This window comes from Piliocolobus tephrosceles, chromosome 8 (genome assembly GCF_002776525.5).
Source record: "Piliocolobus tephrosceles isolate RC106 chromosome 8, ASM277652v3, whole genome shotgun sequence".
Lineage (NCBI taxonomy): Eukaryota > Metazoa > Chordata > Mammalia > Primates > Cercopithecidae > Piliocolobus > Piliocolobus tephrosceles.
Genome location: NC_045441.1, coordinates 95,502,823 through 95,524,551, shown reverse-complemented (window position 1 = coordinate 95,524,551; position 21,729 = coordinate 95,502,823). Strand labels below are relative to the sequence as shown.

General features: G+C 40.3%; 1 protein-coding gene across 1 annotated transcript in view; it reads left to right on the top strand.

The window, feature by feature from the left end:
* The window catches only part of FBXL13 (F-box and leucine rich repeat protein 13), a 277,980-nt gene extending 256,589 nt beyond the window's left edge, over positions 1-21,391 (top strand). Inside the window, exons 19-21 of the mRNA XM_023192514.2 lie at positions 2,229-2,363; positions 12,408-12,571; positions 21,094-21,391. Of these exons, the coding sequence (XP_023048282.2) occupies positions 2,229-2,363; positions 12,408-12,571; positions 21,094-21,283 (489 nt within the window). The 3' untranslated portion in view covers positions 21,284-21,391. The remainder of the gene's footprint in view (positions 1-2,228; positions 2,364-12,407; positions 12,572-21,093) is intronic.
* Positions 21,392-21,729: the final 338 nt, after the last annotated feature.

Genomic DNA, 21,729 nt, shown 5'->3' with positions numbered 1-21,729 from the left:
GTTTAGCTGAGCCCTGTCCCCAGAGGCGGACTCTACAGAGACAGGCAGGTTTCCTTGAGCTGCTGTGAGCTCCACCCTGTTCGAGCTTCCCAGCGGCTTTATTTACCTACTTAAGCCTCAGCGATGGCGGGCGCCCCTCCCCCAGCCTCGCTGCTGCCTTGGGGTTAGATTGCCGCAGACTGCTGTGTTAGCAAGGAGGGAGGCTCTGTGGGCGTGGGACCCTCCCGGCCAGGTGTGGGATATAATCTCCGGTGTGCCGGTGTTACAGCGCAGTATTGGGGTGGGAGTTTCCCGATTTTCCAGGTGTTGTGTGTCTCAGTTCCCCTGGCTAGGAAAAGGGACTCCCTTCCCCCTCCCGCTTCCCAGGTGAGGCGATGCCTCGCCCTGCTTCAGCTCTCGCTGGTCAGGCTGCAGCAGCTGACCAGCACCGATTGTCCGGCACTCCCGAGTGAGATGACCCCAGTACCTCAGTTGAAAATGCAGAAATCACCGGTCTTCTGTGTCGCTCGCGCTGGGAGATGGAGACTGAAGCTGTTCCTATTCGGCCATCTTGCTCCGCCCCCTCACAGTCCTAGTTTTAACTGTTAGGCTGCACTGCCTCTCCTGGAAATCTTTCCTATTCTGTTAACTTGCTAAAGAAAATAGCTGGCTAACTAGTTCTTTCCAAACTTCCTTAGGGCTAAAACAAGAGAAAATTGGCATAAGCCGTGGGAGAGAGGCCCACTGGTGGTTTTACCTGTAAACCGTCATTCTGATGCCCATGCACTGACCCTTCTCTTATTCCTGAGAGGAAAATAACATGCAGTCCAATGGACAACCATTTTTACATATAAATAAGAAGTGTCTTTAGTAACCCACTAGGGTTGCTAAAATCTAGTACTTACAACTAAAATTAATGGTAAACTATCATTTATTGAGGTCTCTAACTTTGTATTCTAGGAGGAGCTGCTTCATAATGAGGCAGAATCCTTAAGAGTGATTGAGCACATGTAGATAGTTATTATAATCTCACATTTTGGGGGAGGAAATTTCCTCCCTCTCTTTCTTTCTCCTTCCTTCCTTCTCTCTCTTTCTCTCTCTCTCTCTTTCTTTCTTTCTTTCTTTCTTTCTTTCTTTCTTTCTTTCTTTCTATCATGGTTTCCAATTTCCACTTCTATTGCTTTTTACATATATTTTTGCAATGACAGTTAGGTTTACTTTTGTGGATCGTTTTGTTCTTGTATAACTGCTGAGTTGTGAACTTTTAAGTGTTATTTCCTCATGGATTCTTATCACTGAGTTATTTTTTAACTGAAAAATAGGAATGAAAATTAAGAAGTATTGATATAAAGGAATGATTTCCAGGCCTTTTTCTAGCCCTAGATGTTTCAGGTGAACATTTCAGCATTTCGAAACAATGCTAGAGAGTAGATACTATTTTCCCTAAGTTAAAAAAGAGGAGCTTGGCACGGTGGCTCATGCCTGTAATCCCAGCACTTTGGGAGCTGAGGATGGTGGATCACTTGAGGTCAGGAGTTCAAGACCAGCCTGGGCAACCTAGAGAAACTCCATCTCTACTAAAAAAAAAAAAAAAATTAGCCAGGCATGGTAGTGCACGCCTGTAATCCCAATAGGCACAAGAGGCACAAGATTCACTTGAACCTGGCAGACGGAGGTTGCAGTGAGCCAAGATCGCACCATTGCACTCCAGCCTGGGCAACAGAGCAAGACTCTCAAAAAAAAAAAAAAAAAAAAAAAAAAAAAAACCTGAGGCTCAGAAAGGTAATAGCTTCTTAAGATTTCAGAGGTAATAAGTGGTAGAAATGAAAGTAAAGGTCGGATCTGTCTGATTCCAAAGAATTCGTTCTTTCCATTACATTCCACTGTCAATCTTGGAGTGTCTGCCATCCAATTTTACCCTCAGATTTCTTTTCTTCCACTCATTTGGCTGAATGTAATTAATAATTACTGACCATGTGAGTCAAATTTCATTAGACCTAACTTTAAGAAAACCAAATTTTGTTAGCAAGTATTTGAATATCACTAAGCTGTTAAGCTGCTTTGTGAATATCTTTTGCTATAAAGAGATGTTGGATGTAACATGGGTTTTTTAAAAATTATTTTTTGGGGGCATCAAGATCTAACATCTGTATTTCAGGGACTGAAATGTACATTTAATAAGCTGCTATTAGTAGGATAGCTCTAGATGACTAAAGAAAAGAAAAAATTGACCTTGACATTTCTTGCAGGCATTCTGCAAAAGCTCACTGATCTTGGAACATTTGGATGTCTCTTATTGCTCCCAGCTGTCAGATATGATTATCAAAGCACTGGCCATTTACTCCATTAACCTCACGTCTCTCAGCATTGCTGGCTGTCCAAAGGTATGTGCAGGAGTCAGGGCTCAAACATGTTCAATTTAAGTACTGCCATGGGACAAGGCAGGACAGCAGTCAGGGCTGGACTCAGAATGTGTTTTCTTTGCCATGGTTGAGGTATTCATTGGATTTTTTTTTTTCTATCCTCAAATTGGAAATAGCTTATGATTCCATTGGTGTCAAAGTAGAATTTTCCAAAAGTTAAAAATGTAATTCTCATACAAATATAAACATGTGTCAAAGATTTCTTTAATTCACTAATGAGAGGACCAACAAAAAGACAAAGCCAGTACGTACAGCATTTGAATGAACTTAGTATTTATAGGAACTGATGAAAGAATGTTGGATTAAGAGTGTTAGGTTAGATCTAAAAATGTCTTACAAGTTATTAAATCTATAACCTTGGGGTTACAGTTTCTACGAGATACAAATAATTTGCATCTTTCCTGGACAAAAATATAACAATTGACATATAACTTCATTGAGCTGGGGCCTTAGTGAACAGTAAATAGTATGTCAAACAAAGGCATGATTTGCTACAGAATTCTCCAGGTAGGCCTGTTAAATAGTGTTCCAGTTTGACACTCCAAGGACATACCATCATCTTTTGTGTTATTTTCAAGCATTTTATAATTTTTCTGAACCTCTGTATATAAATGAAGTAAGTACTCATTATGAAAAATTTGATTTACATATAAAAGCTTAAAGAAGAAAGTAAATATCCATTGTCCTATCATCACCTGGACATAACCATTGCTGGTATTTTATTCTTCTAGATTTTTTTTTTTTTTTCTGTGCACAAAGACATTAGAAATAGTTACAGAAAGTTTGTGTTTTGCCTTGTTTTTTAAAATAATAGAATCATACTTTCCAAAATACATTGTAACCTACTTTTTAATATACTATGGACATATCTCCATGTAAAGAACTAGAGATCTTGGGTTCTGGATTAATAATAGTAGACTGCATATACACATATAATTTTGTTCCTCTTGAAACCCTACCAAAACTAGACATGAAGAGTGAGGGCCCACATGGATAAGGAAAACAGGAGAGGAGACAAGAGCAACAAAAATTTGGAAGCTTGAAAATAGATGGACTAATTTAGCAGACCAGAAACTGCTTTGAATCCTAAGCCAACAGTAGAGAAAGCTGGAAAAAAAAATCTGATTTACACCACAATCTTCAAGCTTGGGAGCATCGTGTACCTTTGAAACTGGGTTAAGAGTGGTGATGAAAATAATGAAGACTGAGTTAGAGATTCTTAAGAAGTAGATAGATCTCTATATTCCATAAATCTGGGCAACTGTCTCTCCGTAAAGAAACAGCCTCTGCTCCATAAATCTGGGCAACTGTCTCTCCCCACCCCAAAGAGAAGCTTAGAGATTTATTTCCTAAATTCTGTTTCTTCATCCCTGACACTATTGATATTTTGGACAAGATAATGCTTTGTAGTGGGGTGTGTGTGTGTGTCCTGTGCACTGTACATGTTTAATAGCATGCCTGTCCTCTACTCACTATATGTCAATAGCACATAAGATCCCATCTCTCCAGACCTTACCAAATGTTCTCTGGTGGAGGCGAGGGCCAAAATTGTTCTTGAATTGCCCACTACTCTAGAGATAGTAAAACAGAGGGTTGCTAGGCTAACTAAGTGACTGAATGCTGAGTGCAGAGACATTTCAAGCACTTTTTCCAACTGAGCATCAAGAACTTGGCGGCCAGATCTTTTTCTCCAGGTGGGAGATTGGTAGCCTCTTCTCTGGGAACCCTGACTAGCCCAAGATGAAAGACCTAAAATAACTGACGGCTGGGTGGGGGGTTCCCAACAAATAACCCACCTAGATCATCCTTCATTGAAGCTTACAATAGAGATGCATGTACTCAGACCTTCCGATTAGTTTTTATTCCTCCACTTTTAATCATGAACAAAAGGATTACCAGACATAAGAGGAAAATCTCTAAAGTGGAAGATATTGATCAACACAAATTAACAGGAAAAACTTGGAGTTAGCAAAATATGAAGAAGGAAGAAAACTAAGAAATATTTTTGAAAATCCTCAGAAATTACAAGGTTATTAACAATCTTGTTCTATTCTATTGTGCACACTGAAGGCTTTTGTTTACTAGAGCATCACACCAACTCTCAAGATGCCCTATGCTTTATTTAATCTAGAAGTTCAGCTTCTATGTTGTTTGGTTTGTATGGTTAGCTAATTGTGCTGCAATAAAAAGAAGGAGGCAGTAGGGAAAAAGATGTGGTAAACCATGACAAAACTAAGCCAAAAAGTTCACAGCAAAAATTATTTTTGTTTAATAATATACTTGTTTAGAACTATGGGAACCAGATAGCTTTCTGGTCAGCATCATCTGGTTCTGTTAGTGAGCTGGGTCAAGGGACCCAGAACACTAGCAGCACTGACCAACTGACTCTCTGCAGCTTAAACAGTGATAGTTCACCAGGATTCTTGCGTTCATAGCACACAGACATATGGGCAACACATGGCTTAGTGAGAAATGAGAACTGCTTTGGCTGTAAAGCAGGCACAGATGGAGACTGGGTTTCTTAGTGGCTCTAAAGCAGCAAGTAGGAGAATGAGAAAAGAAGAGGCTCCAGTGCAAACAGAAAACAGGGCAGAGAATTTTGTTTGTTTGCTTGCTTTGGTTTTTTGTTTTTTGTTATGAAGGTTGAGGGAATTCCTTCTGTAAACTGTGCATGGATATTGTCTTGCAGCCCAGAAGCTAAGGGGGATGTTAAACAAATATGCATGAAATGCATCACTCTGTATCAAAAGTTTAGAGGGAGAAAGAGGAAGAAGGTAGAGTCGATTATTTTAGAACTTGGATATAAAGGAGTAGAAAGGTTTAGGCCGGGCGCGGTGGCTCAAGCCTGTAATCCCAGCACTTTGGGAGGCCGAGATGGGCGGATCACGAGGTCAGGAGATCGAGACCATCCTGGCTAACACAGTGAAACCCCATCTCTACTAAAAAATACAAAAAAACTAGCTGGGCGAGGTGGTGGGCGCCTGCAGTCCCAGCTACTCGGGAGGCTGAGGCAGGAGAATGGTGTACACCCGGGAGGCAGAGCTTGCAGTGAGCTGAGATGCGGCCACTGCACTCCAGCCTGGGCGACAGAGCGAGACTCCGTCTCAAAAAAAAAAAAAAAAAAAAAAAAAAGAAAGGTTTAGCTTTACCATCTGAATTAATTTTGGTCACACTGTGAGTCAGATGAGCATCCTGATTCAGATGTGGGGACCATCATCTGGACCAATCTGAATACTCCTCAACTCACCCTGAATTCATAAGGCTGTGGTCCAGCCTAACATATTCCACTTACATTGATTTTGATGAGCCATAAAACATGTTGGTATCTGGTTCATCATTCTATGCCACGTATCTCAAAAGTCCACAGGTGAATTTTGAATGGTCATCTTATCCATCCCCAGAAAGGCCAGCTTTTCCTTGCAACTACCTCACCTTCAAGGTCAGTCAGTAGTACTGTGACCTCATCCTACTCAACACTAAAATGCCAAGGAAAACAAATATAGCTGCAAATCAGAGGAAAAGCTGGTTGCTCTGGGGCCAGTTCAAAGCACTCAGCAGTGCACTAGGCCCTGTGATTAACACTGTCACTTTTGACCCTCATGACTGATGTGAAGTAGGAATTAGTAATGATTAGAAAGAATAGGGGGTGGGAAATGAGAAAAATTAAAGCGAAGCCCTGAACAATGACAAAATGTCTCTGCAATACACCTCTGAGAGGGATAAGGTAAGTGAAAACAGGCCAGTGCTTTAGAACTGCATTTCTGTCCTAAAAGTGTAGGTGACGTGAAGCAGGTCCACTGTGCACTGGTTACCAACTTGTCTGCGTCTGGTGAGACAGAATTCCTGGAGAGCCTGTTTCCCAAGCCTCAGGAAAGCTGCTCAAGATGGATGAAATCTCAACTGTAAATATTCCACTTGCACCACAGCTGAAGGACTCTGGAAGGTGGACCACCTTGGGTTTTATAACCTGGGGTTCACTTGACCCACTGGGCTGAAGCACAAAGATGTCCTGTTTCTCGGGGGAATTGGAACAGAGCCTGGCTGTTCCAGTCAGTACCCCCTATCCTCAGTCTCAGGATGTTACATCCCAGCACATTCTATAGTTATTCTTGAGAATGACAATCTACAAAAGGGAGAGAATGGGTGTGCCCAAGGTTACTTAACTGTCCTGCAGGTGAAATACATCTGAGAAGGTGATTGAGCCAGGTCACAAAGCCCAGCTGCTCTCCCCTAAGGCCCCGGGCTCAATTAAAGCTACACAAACTTGTGAGCTGGGAGAAATCCCCAGGGCATGCATAGAATTTCTCTTATACTAATATGGTAAAAGATTTTACCCAAAAAGTTTATTATTTGGAGAAATGTCTCCAGACCACTGAAACACTGGGAGATGAGAGTAAATACTATTTTTTGTCTGTTTTAAATTACCCTCATTTTACAGATGGGGAAATTAGGAGTGGAAAAGTATAGAGTATTCAGCAAATAGGATTTAGTGAGGTAACTTTATCCCAATTCCACAGACTTGTAATGTAAAGGGAGAGGAGTAAGAGATTTGCTACCTCTGGGATTCCCCATGACAGTCTTACCCTTTTCAACCTTTATTTTCTTAGTGCAGCTGGCTAACATGTTTGGAAATTCTTTCAGCTTCGAGGTTTTAAAATGACCATAAGGAAAATCAATTAGAGGTTTCAAAATGGTCATAAGTTAAAGAAATGATCAATGGGTCATATTTTACCATATATTACAAAGGGTGAGATTTCTGGCACATGGTATTGGCTGATCTATTGCTATGTAACCAGTCACTCTCAAACTTGGTGGCTTAAGACAACTACATTTTATTTTCTCACAATCTTATGGGCCAGGAATTTGGGCTGGTTTTGACTGCGTGGTTCTTCTGATAGTGGTTGGCCCCAGGGTTGCCCAAGCAGCAGCAGTCATCTCTTGACTCCCCTTAGAGCTGGTTGGCCTAGGTGACCCAGCTGGGACAGCTTCCTCCTGCTTCATGTGGTCTCATCCTCCAATAAGCTAGCTGAGCTGCTTCGAGGGCAGTAATACACTCCAAGAGGCTAAGGGCTAAAGGCAGAAGCTGCAAGGCATCTTGAGGCCTGGCTCAGAAGAATATGACTTCTGCTCCATTCCTTTGGTCAAAGCAAGTCATAAGGTTAGATTAGATTCAAGAGGTGAGGAAACAGACTTTACTTCTTGCTGAGAGTAGCTGCAAAGCATTTGTGGCCATTTTTAATCTACCACAGCTACATTCTTACAAATAAATGAAAATAATACAATAGAGCTCTTAGGAAATAGCCAAATATAGCATAATATAACATAATATGCAAGAAGATAATTTCCTAAGAGCCTCTCCCTCTCTTGGAAATATATCTTATATATTATATGTTAGATATATTTATTATATATTAGATAGATATATTTATTAGATATATATTTATTTTATATATATATATATGAGACAGGGTCTCACTCTGTCTCCCAGGCTGTAGTGTAATGATGCAATCACAGCTCACTGCAGCCTTAACCTCCCAGGCTCAAGTGATCCTCCCACCTCAGCCTCCTGAGTAGCTGGACTACAGGCATGCCCAGCTAATTTTTGTGTTTTTTGTAGATACGGGATTTCACCATGTTGCCCAGGCTATTTCAAACTCCTGGGCTCAAGTGATCCTCCTGCCTCAGCCTCCCAAAGTGCTGGGATTACAGACATGAGCCACCATGCCCAGCTTATATTAAAAATATTTTTATTATATTTAAAAGCCCTCCCACAGTTCAGGGGCTTAACAGAAAGCTAGAGCAAAAACTTGGACTCTCTTTTTTGGCCTGACCTTTAAAACACATTATTTCTTACTGCATTAGATTTTCATTAGTTAATATCTCATGGAACCAACTGTCATTAACCTAAAAGTTCATTTTGTGGACTATTCAGCCCCTTTCTTGCCGTCCGTCTTCAAGGCAGTTTTTTCTTGGGATCATCACCAGAAGTGCTAGTAAAATTACCTGACTTCCAGCACAATCAAAACAGGACTTGGAAGGGAGGGGGCAAAGGGGAGGAGAAACAAAAGTATAGTTCAGCAAACTGAAAGCCAACAGTCAAGTTCTCTTTTGTATAAAGAGGTTCTACTAAAAAAAAAAAAAAAAATCCCGTATATTAATGGCAAAGGAGATGAATAATCAAAATTATAGCTACCATTTATTGAGTGCTTACTTTATGCTAGTCACTGGTCACATACATGTTCTCCTTTAGTTCTTTGGCAATCTTGGGTAACCATTCTACAAATGGGGAAACTGAGGCTCGGAGAATTTAAGCAACTCACATATGGTCACAATTAAAGAGTGCCAAAGCCGGGGGATTCAAATCAGAGAAACTACTACTAGTAAACCATGTGGAAAAAGATCCAACATAAGAAAGAAATCCAAGTTAAAACATTATTATTTGAAGTATCATTTATTACCTACCAAATTGCACATTTTTTAATGGTAATGCCCAGTGGTTGGCAGGGGGTCACTGAAACTGGTCCTTATATTGTAGATAGCATTATAGATAGGTATCATCCTTTTGTGAAGCAATATTAAAATACATAAACAAGAGCCACAAAAGTGGTCATACCCTGTCTTTGCCTGTTTTCTGTTGTGTATAATAGAATACTTGAAACTGGGTAATTTATAAGAGCAAAATTTATTTAGTAATATTACATTTCTGGAGGCAAGGTCAAGGTGGAGCATTTGGTGGAGAACCTTCTTGCTGGCAAGGACTTTCTGCAGAGTTCCAAGGCAATGCAGGGCATCACATGGCAAGGGAGCTGAGCATGTTAACAGGCTAGTTCAGATCTTTCTTCTTCTTATAAAGCCACCAGTCCCAATCCCATGATAACACATTAATCCACTGATGAGAGCAGAGCCTTCATGACCCGATCACCTCTTAAGGACCCTACCTCTCAATACTGCCACATCTTGGATTAAGTTTCAACATGAGTTTTGGAGGGAACAAACATTCAAACTATAGCATACAAATCCACTTTCTGAAATCTATCCTAAGGTAAACAGTCCAAAACTTGGAAAGGCTATATTTATGAACAGTCATCAAAATGTTATTTAAATAGTAAAAACTTAAGAACAATGGAAATGACCAGAAATATGTGAATGATAAACTAAACTACATCTACTAAATAAAACATTTTATAATAATTAAAGATTGTAAATATGAAGACTGTGTAGTAGTATGAGAATGCACTAGGAAAAACAAAAAAGCAAGATTAAAGCAAGGTTTGGTGGTGTGCAGCTATGTTTCCAGCCCCTTGGCAGGCTATGACAAGAAGACAGCTTGAGCCCAGGCGTTCCAGGCCAGCCTGGGAAACATGGTGAAACCCAACTTGAAAAAAAAAAAAAAAAAAAAGGCCAGGCACGGTGGCTCATGCCTGTAATCCCAGCACTTTAGGAGGCCAAGGTGGGCAGATCACTTGAGGTCATCAGTTTGAGACCAGCCTGACCAACATTACTAAACATACAAAAATTAGTTGGGCGTGGTGGTGGGCACCTGTAATCTCAGCTACACAGGAGGCTGAGGTGGGAGAATTGCTTGAACCTGGGAGGCAGAGGTTGCAGTGAGCCGAACTCGTGCCACTGTACTCCAGCTTGGGCAACAGAGGAAAAAAAAAAAGGGAGGATGCAAAATAAATGTAATTACTATATTTACAAATCTGTTAATGGGGATAGGAATGGGGAAATAGCAAGACTATTCCAGAACACTAAAAGTAGTTATGTTAAGGTGATAAATTTGTAATTGTTTTCCTTTGCTATTATTGCTATTTTTTGGCAATGTGCTTATATTATTTCTAAAATATAAAATAATTTCATTTAAAAATAAACCAAAACATTTTTTCAAGGAATCAAAAGTAGTTGTGTTGGAAGTAACACAATTTGCCCAGTGAGGCTGAGACCAGGTCCTTATATCTGGGAGTTAAAAATGTAGCAAAGTTATTGCCATCTCCAGTTTCCAGCCCTTAATCCATAAATCCCAATGACATCACGTCAGTCATGGAACAACTTGAGCTACTGATCTGCAGGAACTGTCAGGCTCTTTTTCAGCTCTCCTAGTATCAAACCAAACCTGCTACTCTGAACTCCACCTCCCCTGGACTTTTCCATCACTTTGTTGTCCTTCCTTTTTTCTACAATTCTGAGGGCTTTTTTTTTTTCTTTTATCAATGACATCAGATCCTCAGAGATCAACCTATTATGGCAGGAATGTCTGAGACATTTTTGTGGAGTCAGTTGTAATGTTTAACCTTGGTCCTGAGTGTGTTCTGGAAACAAAGCATGTTTAGACAATGACAGCATCTCTTTTTCCAAAGTTAAAAAGTATATATTTCAAACTGAAGTGTTTTTCTGGATAATTCTTTTTTTTTTTTTTTTTGATAATTCTTCTAACTTTATGTTAAAACAAAAGCCAAGCCTCATGGCCTGTGTTTTTTAGAATATTCAAACATTTAAAATAAGAAATTGAATGCAGTTGGAAAAAAATTCCTTTGGAGAGAGTAATCTAGTTGATTCTGCAGCAAGGCTCAGTTTAGCCATAAATTTGAAAGCTAGTCCTGGAGTAAGTGAAATAATCTAAGTAATATAGTTGAATTACCTCTGTAGGACATCTGGGCAAAACTGTGAGATGTTGGAACCCTTGGCAGGATATTTCAGAGTGGGATTTGTGTAGTATCTGTGGCTTCTGCTTCTCATTCTCCCCTTGCTTCCAAGCATCTGTCTCGCCTACTTGTCCCTTTTCAGAACTAGGTTACTCCATCTTTTTTACATCTAAACCATCAGTGATGTCCAGGTCCCTTCTCATAGTAATATGAGCCTGTCTGCAGATTAACTTCGGAGGATATATATTTTGTAGTTTTGTAACATGTAATGTTATTAAACATATATTTTCACATTGATGATGCCTTAGAGAGGATTTTAAACTTAAAGCCAAATCCCATCTCTATAGCATTTCGTAAGTTGCTCATATTGGTGTAACAGGTATTACTAAAAAATTTTGATGAAGTTTCCCATCCAAACCAGAGGACTCTTAAATGAAAATAACAGCAAGATCACAACTTTGTGTGTGTGTGTTGGTGGGGGGAGGCGCGCGGGGCATGGGGTCCCGCTCTGTCACTGAGGCTGTGTCACCCAGTGCAGTGGCGTGATCTTGACTCACTGCATCACTGACCTCCCAGGCTCAAACAATCCTCCCACCTTAGCCTCTCAAGTAGCTGGGACTACAGGCACGTGCCACCATGCCCAGCTAATTTTTGTATTTTGTATTGGGAGTCTCACCATGTGGCCCAGGCTGGTCTCGAACTGGGCTCTAGCAATCTGCCTGCCTCAGCCTACCAAAGTGCTGGAATTATAGGCATGAGCCACCGTGCCTTGCTAAGATCATAATTTCTATTGGTGCTACTTGAGGCAGATATTTTACTGTTCTGACCTTATTTGGAAACAGCTAAGCAACTCACTTGAATTGTAGGCCCATTATGTGACAAGCTGGGTGAAAGAGAATTTGCAAGTGTCTGATTTTGTTACTCTATTTGTTATGAATTGAATGTTTGTCCTTCAAAAATTCTTATGTTGAAACCCTAACTCCCACTGTGACAGTAATAGAAAGCGGGGCCTTTGGAAGTAAACAGGTTTAGAAGAGATCATAAGGGTAGAGGTCTCATGATGGGATTATGGTCATATAAGAAGAGAAAGACTAGAGCTGTCTCTCTCTCTGCCATGTTAGAAGATAGCAAGAATGGAGGCATCTGCAAATAAGGAGGGACTTCCCAAGACACCAATTGCAGGTACCTCTGTCTTTATCTTGATCTTGGACTTCCCAGCCTCTAGAACTGTGAGAAACAAATGTTTGATGTTTAAGCTACACAGTCTGTGGTAGTTTATTATAGTCGCCCAAAGTGACTAAGGCACTGTTCTTCCCTGAGACAGTGTTTGAATAGCCAGTACTTACTTTGGCTCTGTGTTCAGATTACTGACTCAGCGATGGAGATGTTATCAGCAAAATGCCATTACCTGCACATTTTGGATATCTCTGGTTGTGTCTTGCTTACTGACCAAATCCTTGAGGACCTTCAGATAGGCTGCAAACAACTCCGGATCCTTAAGATGCAATACTGCACAAATATTTCCAAGTAAGTATGTACCTGACTATGACAAACTTTGAGAACTACTTTCTGAGAAAACATAGTATATGGCTATAAGGTTCATAATACACAGCAGCTTTCAGTGTTAGGAAGTTTCATTTCATATTATTTTTTGCCTAATTGAAGCTAACATTGTGAGCTGTTCTAAAATGGCCTTTGTGGTTTCCTATCCCTTTTCCAGTAGGCCTTTTACTTTAAGCATCTTCCCTTCCTTGACTAAGCAGGTGTCCAAAGCTTTAACTCTAGCTCTTTCTCTGCTCACTTCTCAAAATACAGTCCATTCAGTTAATCTCCCCTAGAGGATTCAGAGAATCATCCGATTAAACAAGCTCACAAGTTTTTGCCTCTTGACTGAGGGCAAAAATGTGCAAGTATTTTAACTGACCTGATAAAGTAACATGTGAAATGCTTAAAATGAGAATCCTTGACCATTCCCTGAAATAGAAGATAAGGTTCTATTGGGCAGGTGTGAAAAATTAATACCAAGAATTAATATTATCAAAGTATAAAGGGCACAATGTGGCCCACACTGGTAGATTTCACAGAGGAACTTTCTTAATTAAGTAGTTATGGCATGAGCTGAACCATGAGCCCTGGTTACTTGAGGCCTGAGGAAGAAAATGGTTTCTTATCCAAGGAAGTGTGAGTTAAAATGAAATGGAAAAAAGAAAGAAAAATTACTTGTAAAATAGCCATTCCCACTGGGCCCAGGCCTGCAGGGGGAGGGCAGCCAGCTGGAGCTGGATCAGAGAGAAGGGGGTAGGTCCTTGAAAATTTTTGAGGAGGGGTGGAGACTCAACCCTTCATGATAGGTCTGGAGATAACTCTGATATGAATACTATTAACCTCATTTGAAGAACATACAATGAAATAGGGTCCTAGGAGTCTCTGCCAAACTTGTTAGATTATTAACAGACAACTTTGGGCAAGATGACAGTGAATGAATAATGTGTTACTCAAAGGAGTTTAGCTTCTAATCTTTTGATTGTATTTTGCCAATCACTATTTATAAGAGGTAATATTACTGAACTTCTAATAAGTAAGATTCTAGAATGAATGGAGATTTTCTGGCAAGGGGCTCTTTGCACCTAATCATGGTGTGATGCTATGGTTTGAATGTGTTCCCCCAAGTAGATAATGCTATTATCGTGGAAGTGAGTTAGTTATCATGGGAGTGGGTTCCTGATAAAAGGATGAGTTAGGGCTCCTTCTCTCCTGCCATGGGATGATACAACAAGAAGGCCCCTGCCAGTTGCTGGCACCTGATATTGGACTTCCCAGCCTCTATAACTATAAGAAATAAATTTCTTTTATTTATAAATTACCCAGTCTGTAGTATTGTGTTATAGCAACACAAAATGGACCAAGATATATGGGACACTGAAGTATGATTAATATAGTGACTGGTCAAGAAGACCCAGGATATCCAGTAACATCCGAATCCTGCCTTTAACTGCTCGGTCTTGCTGGGTCCCTAGATTTAAAAAATATACGTGCAAAAAAAATAAAACAAGGCATAGTAAGAGTTTTATGTTTTAGCAACTAACTAAACATAGTTTTATGTTTGGCTACTAGCTGGGCTTTGTCCCAGAATCCCAATGCAGAACTCTAATTAACCAGCTATAGCTATGAAAAATTCCATTGTCTAAGCCATGACAGCCAAAGGCCTATTTTGTCTTCTGCAATCAAACTTGGCTGTCCCTATCCACAAGAAGCAGGCAGAGACTTGGCCCTAATGCTTAGAAAGGGGCTGGTTTTGTTTGTGCACTTCGTTGTCTAAAGAGGCCACACCACTACCCTTTAGTCTCCCTGAAAGCTCCACCTTTGCTTAGCTCTAGCAGGAAAGAGGCCTAGAATCCCTTGATTCCATCTTTGTTTAGCGATGGAGAAAGATAGTCCTCACTGCAGAGTGGCTTGGAGAGTCCCAGTGTTTGGACTAGTAAGGCTCCAGAAACATCTGTCTTTATGTCCAACATCTAGGAGCGGGTGCTACTTGTCAGTTAGGGGGCTCCTGAAATACCCTGGCCTCAAATTTTTTGATTAGAGAAGTGGTAAGGGTGCCTAGTTGCAAGCAGCTTTTGGGGATCAGCTCTGGGGGCTCTATGGAGCAGCTTCATTTTGCATTTAAATCCTTTGGTGGAGTTGGAAATGCACAGTGTATGTAGACTCTTCAGAACTCAAGCCCTTGATGATCTCTGATTCCTTACCTATGCTCACTCTAATCAGGGCCAGTGTGGCTCCCTCAACTGCAGAGGCTTTGTCTTGTCTGGGTGAAACAGAACTTTTGGCAGGTGGGATAAGAGAGATTTTTCTGGCTTGGGAAGAAGCTCGGTGACTTTGAATCACAAAGCAATGCTCTCCACATGCTTGATTCCATTTTGAACATGAAAACAATGTATGGTGCAGCCCTTAAGATCCAATTACAGCCATCAGAAGAGGCTGTTTTATACATAAATTCCCTCATACTCAGTGGAATTTGAAACTACTGCGCCAGCTTTGCAAATCAAAGAGGTCTGCTCAGTTCACCCTTTCTGAACCAGAGGAGTAGCAAACTTTTGGTCAATGAGCAAATTGGCTGTAGCTCTTTTGCAGGAGAGTTTCCCACAGAAGATATGTCTGGCATTCTACCAACCCCAGAGTCTGAAGGGTTTCCAGGAAGTGACCCCAGAAGCACCATGTGGATGCAAGATAAAGGCTCCTTTATTTCAAGGAGGAATAAGTAACAACTATGATCAGAAAACATGACAAGCTGTTTGTATTTGAAGCAGCTGTGACAGCCAGCCATTCAATTTATGGCCCTCTGTGGGGAAAAGCAACAAGGTAGGAGTGAGAGAGAGGAAGAAAGACCCTCACAATGGCCCCCACAACCCAGGAGGGCCTGAACCACAGAGAACCTGAAGAATCACTAATTGTATAGTTAGCGAAAAGGCTAATTCAAGAACAGAAAACCAAATAATGCATGTTCACACTTCTAAGTGGGAGCTAAATGATGAGAACACATGGATGGGAACAACACACACTGGGGCCTGTTGGAGGGTGGAGGGTGGGAAAAGGGAGAGAATTAGGAAGAATAACTAATGGATACTGGGCTGAATACTTGGGTGATGGAATGATCTGTGCAGCAAACCACCATGGCACATGTTTACCTATGTCACAAACCTGCACATCTTGTACATGTACTCCTGAACCTAAAATAAAAGTTGGAAATAAATTTTTGAAAAAAGTAAAGGGAACTTTCTGGTATATTTGCATCTGGAGCCCAAAACCTTCAATTCTAGAGAACGAGTAGAGAAAGTCTTAGTGGCCTTCAGAGCCCCAGATCACAGTATGAAGATTCCTGAAGGGCCTTCTTTAGCAGTTGCTAGAAGCGTAAACTCAAGCAATTCCTACTGCTCAGGCATTCTAGGAGATCTGTGTTGCTAAAACATAAAACTCTTATCAGAGTTATCCTCTGCAGCTCATGGAAAGGTTCAAGCCTTTCTGATGTGGAACTGTTGACTTTTATTATCGGTATGAACAAATAATGTTATTTAACAATTATTATTTGCCACGTACTGTGCTAAATCCTATTTTACAGATACTATAGAATCCTCACAAATACACTTTGTCATCAAAATGGATAAGGAAACTGGTTTAAACAGGTTAAATAACGTGCCCACAGCCACACAAATAAGGAGAGCCCTACTTTGTACCTAGGTCATACTGTGCTGCTTTTTGCCTTTAGATTACATTCTCAAGCTTTTTGAAAGCTCTGACATTCAAGGGATGTGGTCAGTAAGGGTAGACACGTGCTCTGCTGTGCCCAATTTATGTCTGGTGCACATTTATAAGACAGGCTATGGATTATGAGCAATCCTTGGTGGTGGCTCCCACATTCCCTTTTTTTGCCTACTTGAGATTAGAAGGAAATGTGAGCTAGGGCACACAGTGTTACTACAGGGCTAACACTGAATCCCTTTTAATTTATAAGAAACAAAAATCACTAACAAACTTCAGTACAGTGTTGTTATTAACCACCTAATGTGAAACATTACAACTGTGACATATCATGTTTGAAAATCACTGTTCTATACTGATCCAAAGAAACCTCTCTCACCAGGTTAAATAAGTAATGATGACTAACCACTGCAGCAGATTGGTTCAATTCCCAAATCATTTCATACAGGGTCTCACAGTCACTTAGGCCAAAGCAGAATGGAATGCAGTCAAAGGATTCCATATGTGCTCTATGAAATTTAGAACACACAGTCGTTCCTAAGAATACATTTTCTTGTCAATATTTCCTAGCTCCCATGTGCTGATCATACTACAGCATCAAGCTATTAAGACAGAAAGGGGAGGGGTGGGAGGGGGAGAGAGAGAGAGAGAGAGAGAAAGGTTTCTTGCAGAAATGTAGTTTCTACATTTTTAACTTTCCTGATACCATTCAAAATATATGTGTAAGAGCTTCTGCACAGCAAAAGAAACAATCAACAGAGTAAACATAATGGGAGAAAAATATTCACAGATTATGCATCTGACAAAGGTCTACTATCCAGAATTTAGAACTTAAACAAATCAACAAGCAAAAACCAAACAACCCCGTTAAAAAGTGGGCAAAAGACATGAATGGACACCTCTCAAAAGAAGACATACAAGTGGCCAAAAAACATATGAAAAAATGCTCAACATCACTAATCATCAGAGAAATGCAAAATTACAATCACAGTGAAGTATCATCTCACACTAATCAGAATGACTATTATTAAAAAGTCAAAAAATAACAGATACGGTGGGGACATGGAAAAAAGGGAATGCTTATACACTGTGGTGGGAATGTAAATTAGGTCAGCCAAAATGGAAAGCAGTATACAAACTTCTCAAAGAACTAAAATAGAATTACCATTTGACCCAGTAATCCCACTACTGGGTATCTACCCAAAGGAAAAGAAACAATTCTATCAAAAAGACAGCTGCACTTGTATGTTTATTGCAGCATCATTCACAATAGCAAAGTCATGGGATCAACCTAAGTGCCTGTCAGCGGTGGATTGGATAAAGAAAATGTGGTACATTCAGACCATGGGATGCTACACAGTCATAAAAAATAATGAAATCACGTCCTTTGCAGCAACATGGATGCAGGTGGAGGCCATTACCCTAAGTGAATTAACACAGAAACAGAAAACCAAATACTGCATGTTCTCACTTAAAAGTGGGAGCTAACCACTTGGACATAAAGATGGAAACAATAAACACCGGGAACTCCAAATGTGGGGAGGCAGGGAGGATGGTGAGGGTTAACAAAGTACCTACTGGGCATTATATTCACTATTTGGCTGATGGGTTCAAGAGCAGCCCAAACCCCAGCATTATGTAATACACCCACATAACAAACCTGCACATGTACACCCTGAATCTGTTTTTTTTTTTTTTTTAAAGGTGCATGTGTGCAAACACACAGCTACATAGGATGCTATGATAAAGAATTCAGAAAAACCTTCTGGCAGTCACTTGCCAATCTCTTCTCTTGGCAAGGTCCTGGGTCTTAGGCTAGTCAGTCCATGTGAGGATGCCAAAGGTGATGAGGACAGCTAGTCATGGCTAAGGATTTTCTGAAGGGCAAGAAAGAAGTGGAATAGGGAATAGTCTACCCTAGTATCCATAGCTCTCTAAAAATAATCCTAGATTTGTTCCAGGACAGATTCATATTTTCTGTTTTTCCCTAAGATCACCCTTGTTGTGAAAGCACTTAAGACTAAAACAGGCCCTAAAGACACACCAGGTGGAGGAAGCCTTAACCTCCCAGAACTTGAGTCTGGAAGGAGACTGCATCTGAGATCTGATCCTTTGCTCCCCTCCAGTCAGTAAGGATCACTTCCAATAGTCAGGGGACCCACTGATGTTTGGTTTCACTAAAGCTGTCTGTGGGTGGACTAGAGAGCAGAGCTGGGGTAAGGGGGACAGGGATTAAGGAATAAGTACATTAAAGAAATGTATATACCAGTGGACACTTCACCCATGGCTGGGGTTCAACATGCAGCTCATTTCGATTCTGTCCCATCGCACTGCATTAAATGAGTAGTCTCCCTGTTCACTTGCTGTTTTTCTTATATTAAGGAGTCAACATTCTCACCTTTCTTTTTCTTGCTATTTTTTTCAAACCCCCACTACTTGCTAATTGTTTTATATCACAATTACCATCTAATTTACCCTGGCTTGTAGCTGACTGAGCAACCATAGCACTCAATATTTACACATTCCCAGACTTATCATTAGTAGTACTTAACCTCTTACTATCAGTAATCTAGAACCCTCAAAACTGTTGCTCTTCTGACATTAAAGGTAAGATGTAACTTTGTGAGTTAGGATTTGCAAATCTTTTACTCCCTAAAACAAGCATTTCCTTTTCCTGTAGGTCAAGATCATTGTTGCCTCTAACTTTGCTACTCTTATACTATAGTCACCATCAGTGGCATTGAATGATTATGAACAACTGAGAACTGCAGGGTGTGTCCAGAACTCTGGTGTTTGGGAGGCAGGAGGCAGGAGGGTGTTGGAAATAGGAACATAAGAATGCCCCTTCTAGACCAGCAAACCAGCAAAAGCCAAGAGGGTTAAAGGACTTCCCTTCTTGGTGTAAGCTGCTGAAATCTCTCGTTTGAGCTATTCATGATAAGTTTCAGGAAGTTGCAAAGAAATGTAATAAACTCTTAAGTAACTTACTACCTTCTTAAACAAAAGGAAAACGACAAAGTTTAAAATTATAAATAATTAATGCCATGAAGCTATGTAATAGAAAGAAATTAATTCTATGATCAACTTCCTGTAGATATTTAGAGAAGGAGAAGACTAGGTTTGAGCCGTTTCCAAGGAGGCTGGATTGGTTTGGAGTTTTGAAAAATGGATAATGTTTAGGCTGGTAGAGAAGGGTGAAGGGTAACAATGGAGCCTTGCTGTTTAGGACACTGTTTACCCACATGAAAGTGATGGTGCCAATGTTATATGCCTCAACATTTGGTATTACATTTCAGTAAGTCTTAGGGGGAAAAATGTTCAGACAGTGTGTTGAAAGATATGATAATTTCACCTTTATAGAATTGAAAAGGGAGAAATATCATTAGGAGAATAATATGGGAAAAGCAAAGGATATAAACCCATTACTTTTGCATAGTAATGTTCTACAATGAGGATATAAAAAATTACATAAGAGGTTTAAAATGCAGGATAGCACCTTAAAAAAAGATTAAAAAATTAACAGAATGCAAAACATTATCTTTGACAATAAACATCATTTTCAAAACTGAGAATAAATATTTCTCTGAAGAGAATAAACTTGTTTGCCAAGTTTTAGTCCGTAGGGATTGGTGGCTTCAAACTAGAAATTAGTATATGATCATTGCTTTTACTCAATTTGTTCTTTAAGTATGTGGAAGTTTTGTGTGAGAGCAGATATATAAGTTAAAAAGCAGTGTGCTTAGAGGCAGAATTAGCAATGCTTTGGTTATCTCCCTGTTGAGTTTGGTTACAATTATTTTAATACATCTAAAGTTCAACTTAACTGTAACAGCAATTTAAACTGGTATCTCTGTTACTGGGTTTTTTTCTTCGTATTTCCATTGCCTTACCTGAACTCATATCACCATTCAGCACAATCTTAACTCAAAGTGTATGGTAATGCCAGCTCCATATCAATGACTCAGTTTCCAGACTTTTGCAATTAATAACTCAATGTACATTAACATACAGCAAGAGTGGAGAAGGTAGTGCCTTCATGGGTAAACATCACAGTTACTGATTTCTAATCCTACAAAAGTGGTCAATTGCTCATCTCCTTTTTAGTACTAATCTCGTGATTCAAACCAACTTTCTAGGAAAGGAAATTCTTCCTTCTGTCCTCACAATGGCTTTGTTTTCAAGTTAGACATACTTTTTTTCTGATGCCTTCTTTACTTATTTCCTCCTAAGAAAGACTGTAACAGTATTTTTTAATCATTTTGGTCATGGACACCTCTGAGTCACAAACCTTCTCATAAAAATGTGTATCATAGACAAAACTGCATGAACTTTCAGGGAGTACATGGACCTCCCTGAAGTTCATCCGTGTAGTCAAAAGGGATCTGTGAACTCTGGGTTAAGAGCTCCTGGCCTGGTGCATGGTCAGCCTTCACAGGTAGGGTAGTTAGGTTACTCCCTCATCAGAGAAACTAGAAATACCAAGGAAGGGGCTTACTCAAAGCAGTATAAATAAATAGAGGCCTCAGTGTTCCTCTCCCATGGCCGTGTGTAGTTTCCTTACCCATTCACTGTATCTGTTAATTTCTGAAGTGGCTGAATCAGAGCTGCTGAGGCTTTGGGACCCTGTTTATTTGAACAGTTACCCATATCCTCACTCTCAGCAAGGCAAGAGAGGTCTGATGTGAATTCAAATTGTGACAGTGAGTTCTCTAACTCCAAATTTGGTTGAGTTTGAAAATTCTGCACTAGGGATTACTTCTGCAACCAGCTAATGCTAAGCACTGTTATTACAGGAAGGCAGCTCAGAGAATGTCGTCTAAAGTTCAGCAGCAGGAATACAACTCTAATGACCCTCCACGTTGGTTTGGCTATGATAGGGAAGGAAACCCTCTTACAGAGCTTGACAATGTAACACCATCTAAAGGAGCCTCAGAATTAACAGTGGAAAAGTCAACATACAGCAGTGAAGAGCAAGTAGCATGACCTTCAGCCTCAAGCAGGAGAAACAACAAATCAAGAACTTGACAAGTTTTCTCCATTTGTTGCAAGTATGTTTACTAGCTGAATCTCAATAACAATGTAAACAAGCAACAAACCCTCTTCTGATTCTTATTCCACCTATAAATATTTCCAAATATATCAGTAGTTCTTCTGTCTAAATAATCATGATTTAAAAAAGAAGCCAGGCCGGGAGCAGTGGCTCATGCCTGTAATCCTAGCACTTTGGGAGGCCGAGGCAGGTGGATCATAAGGTCAGGAGTTCGAGACCAGCCTGGCCAACGTGGTAAAACTCCATCTCTACTAAAACTACAAAAATTAGCTGGCTGTGGTGGCACGCGCCTGTAATCCCAGCTACTCGGGAGGATGAGGCAGAGGACTCGCTTGAACCTGAGAGGCGGAGGTTGCAGTGAGCCTAGATCACGCCACTG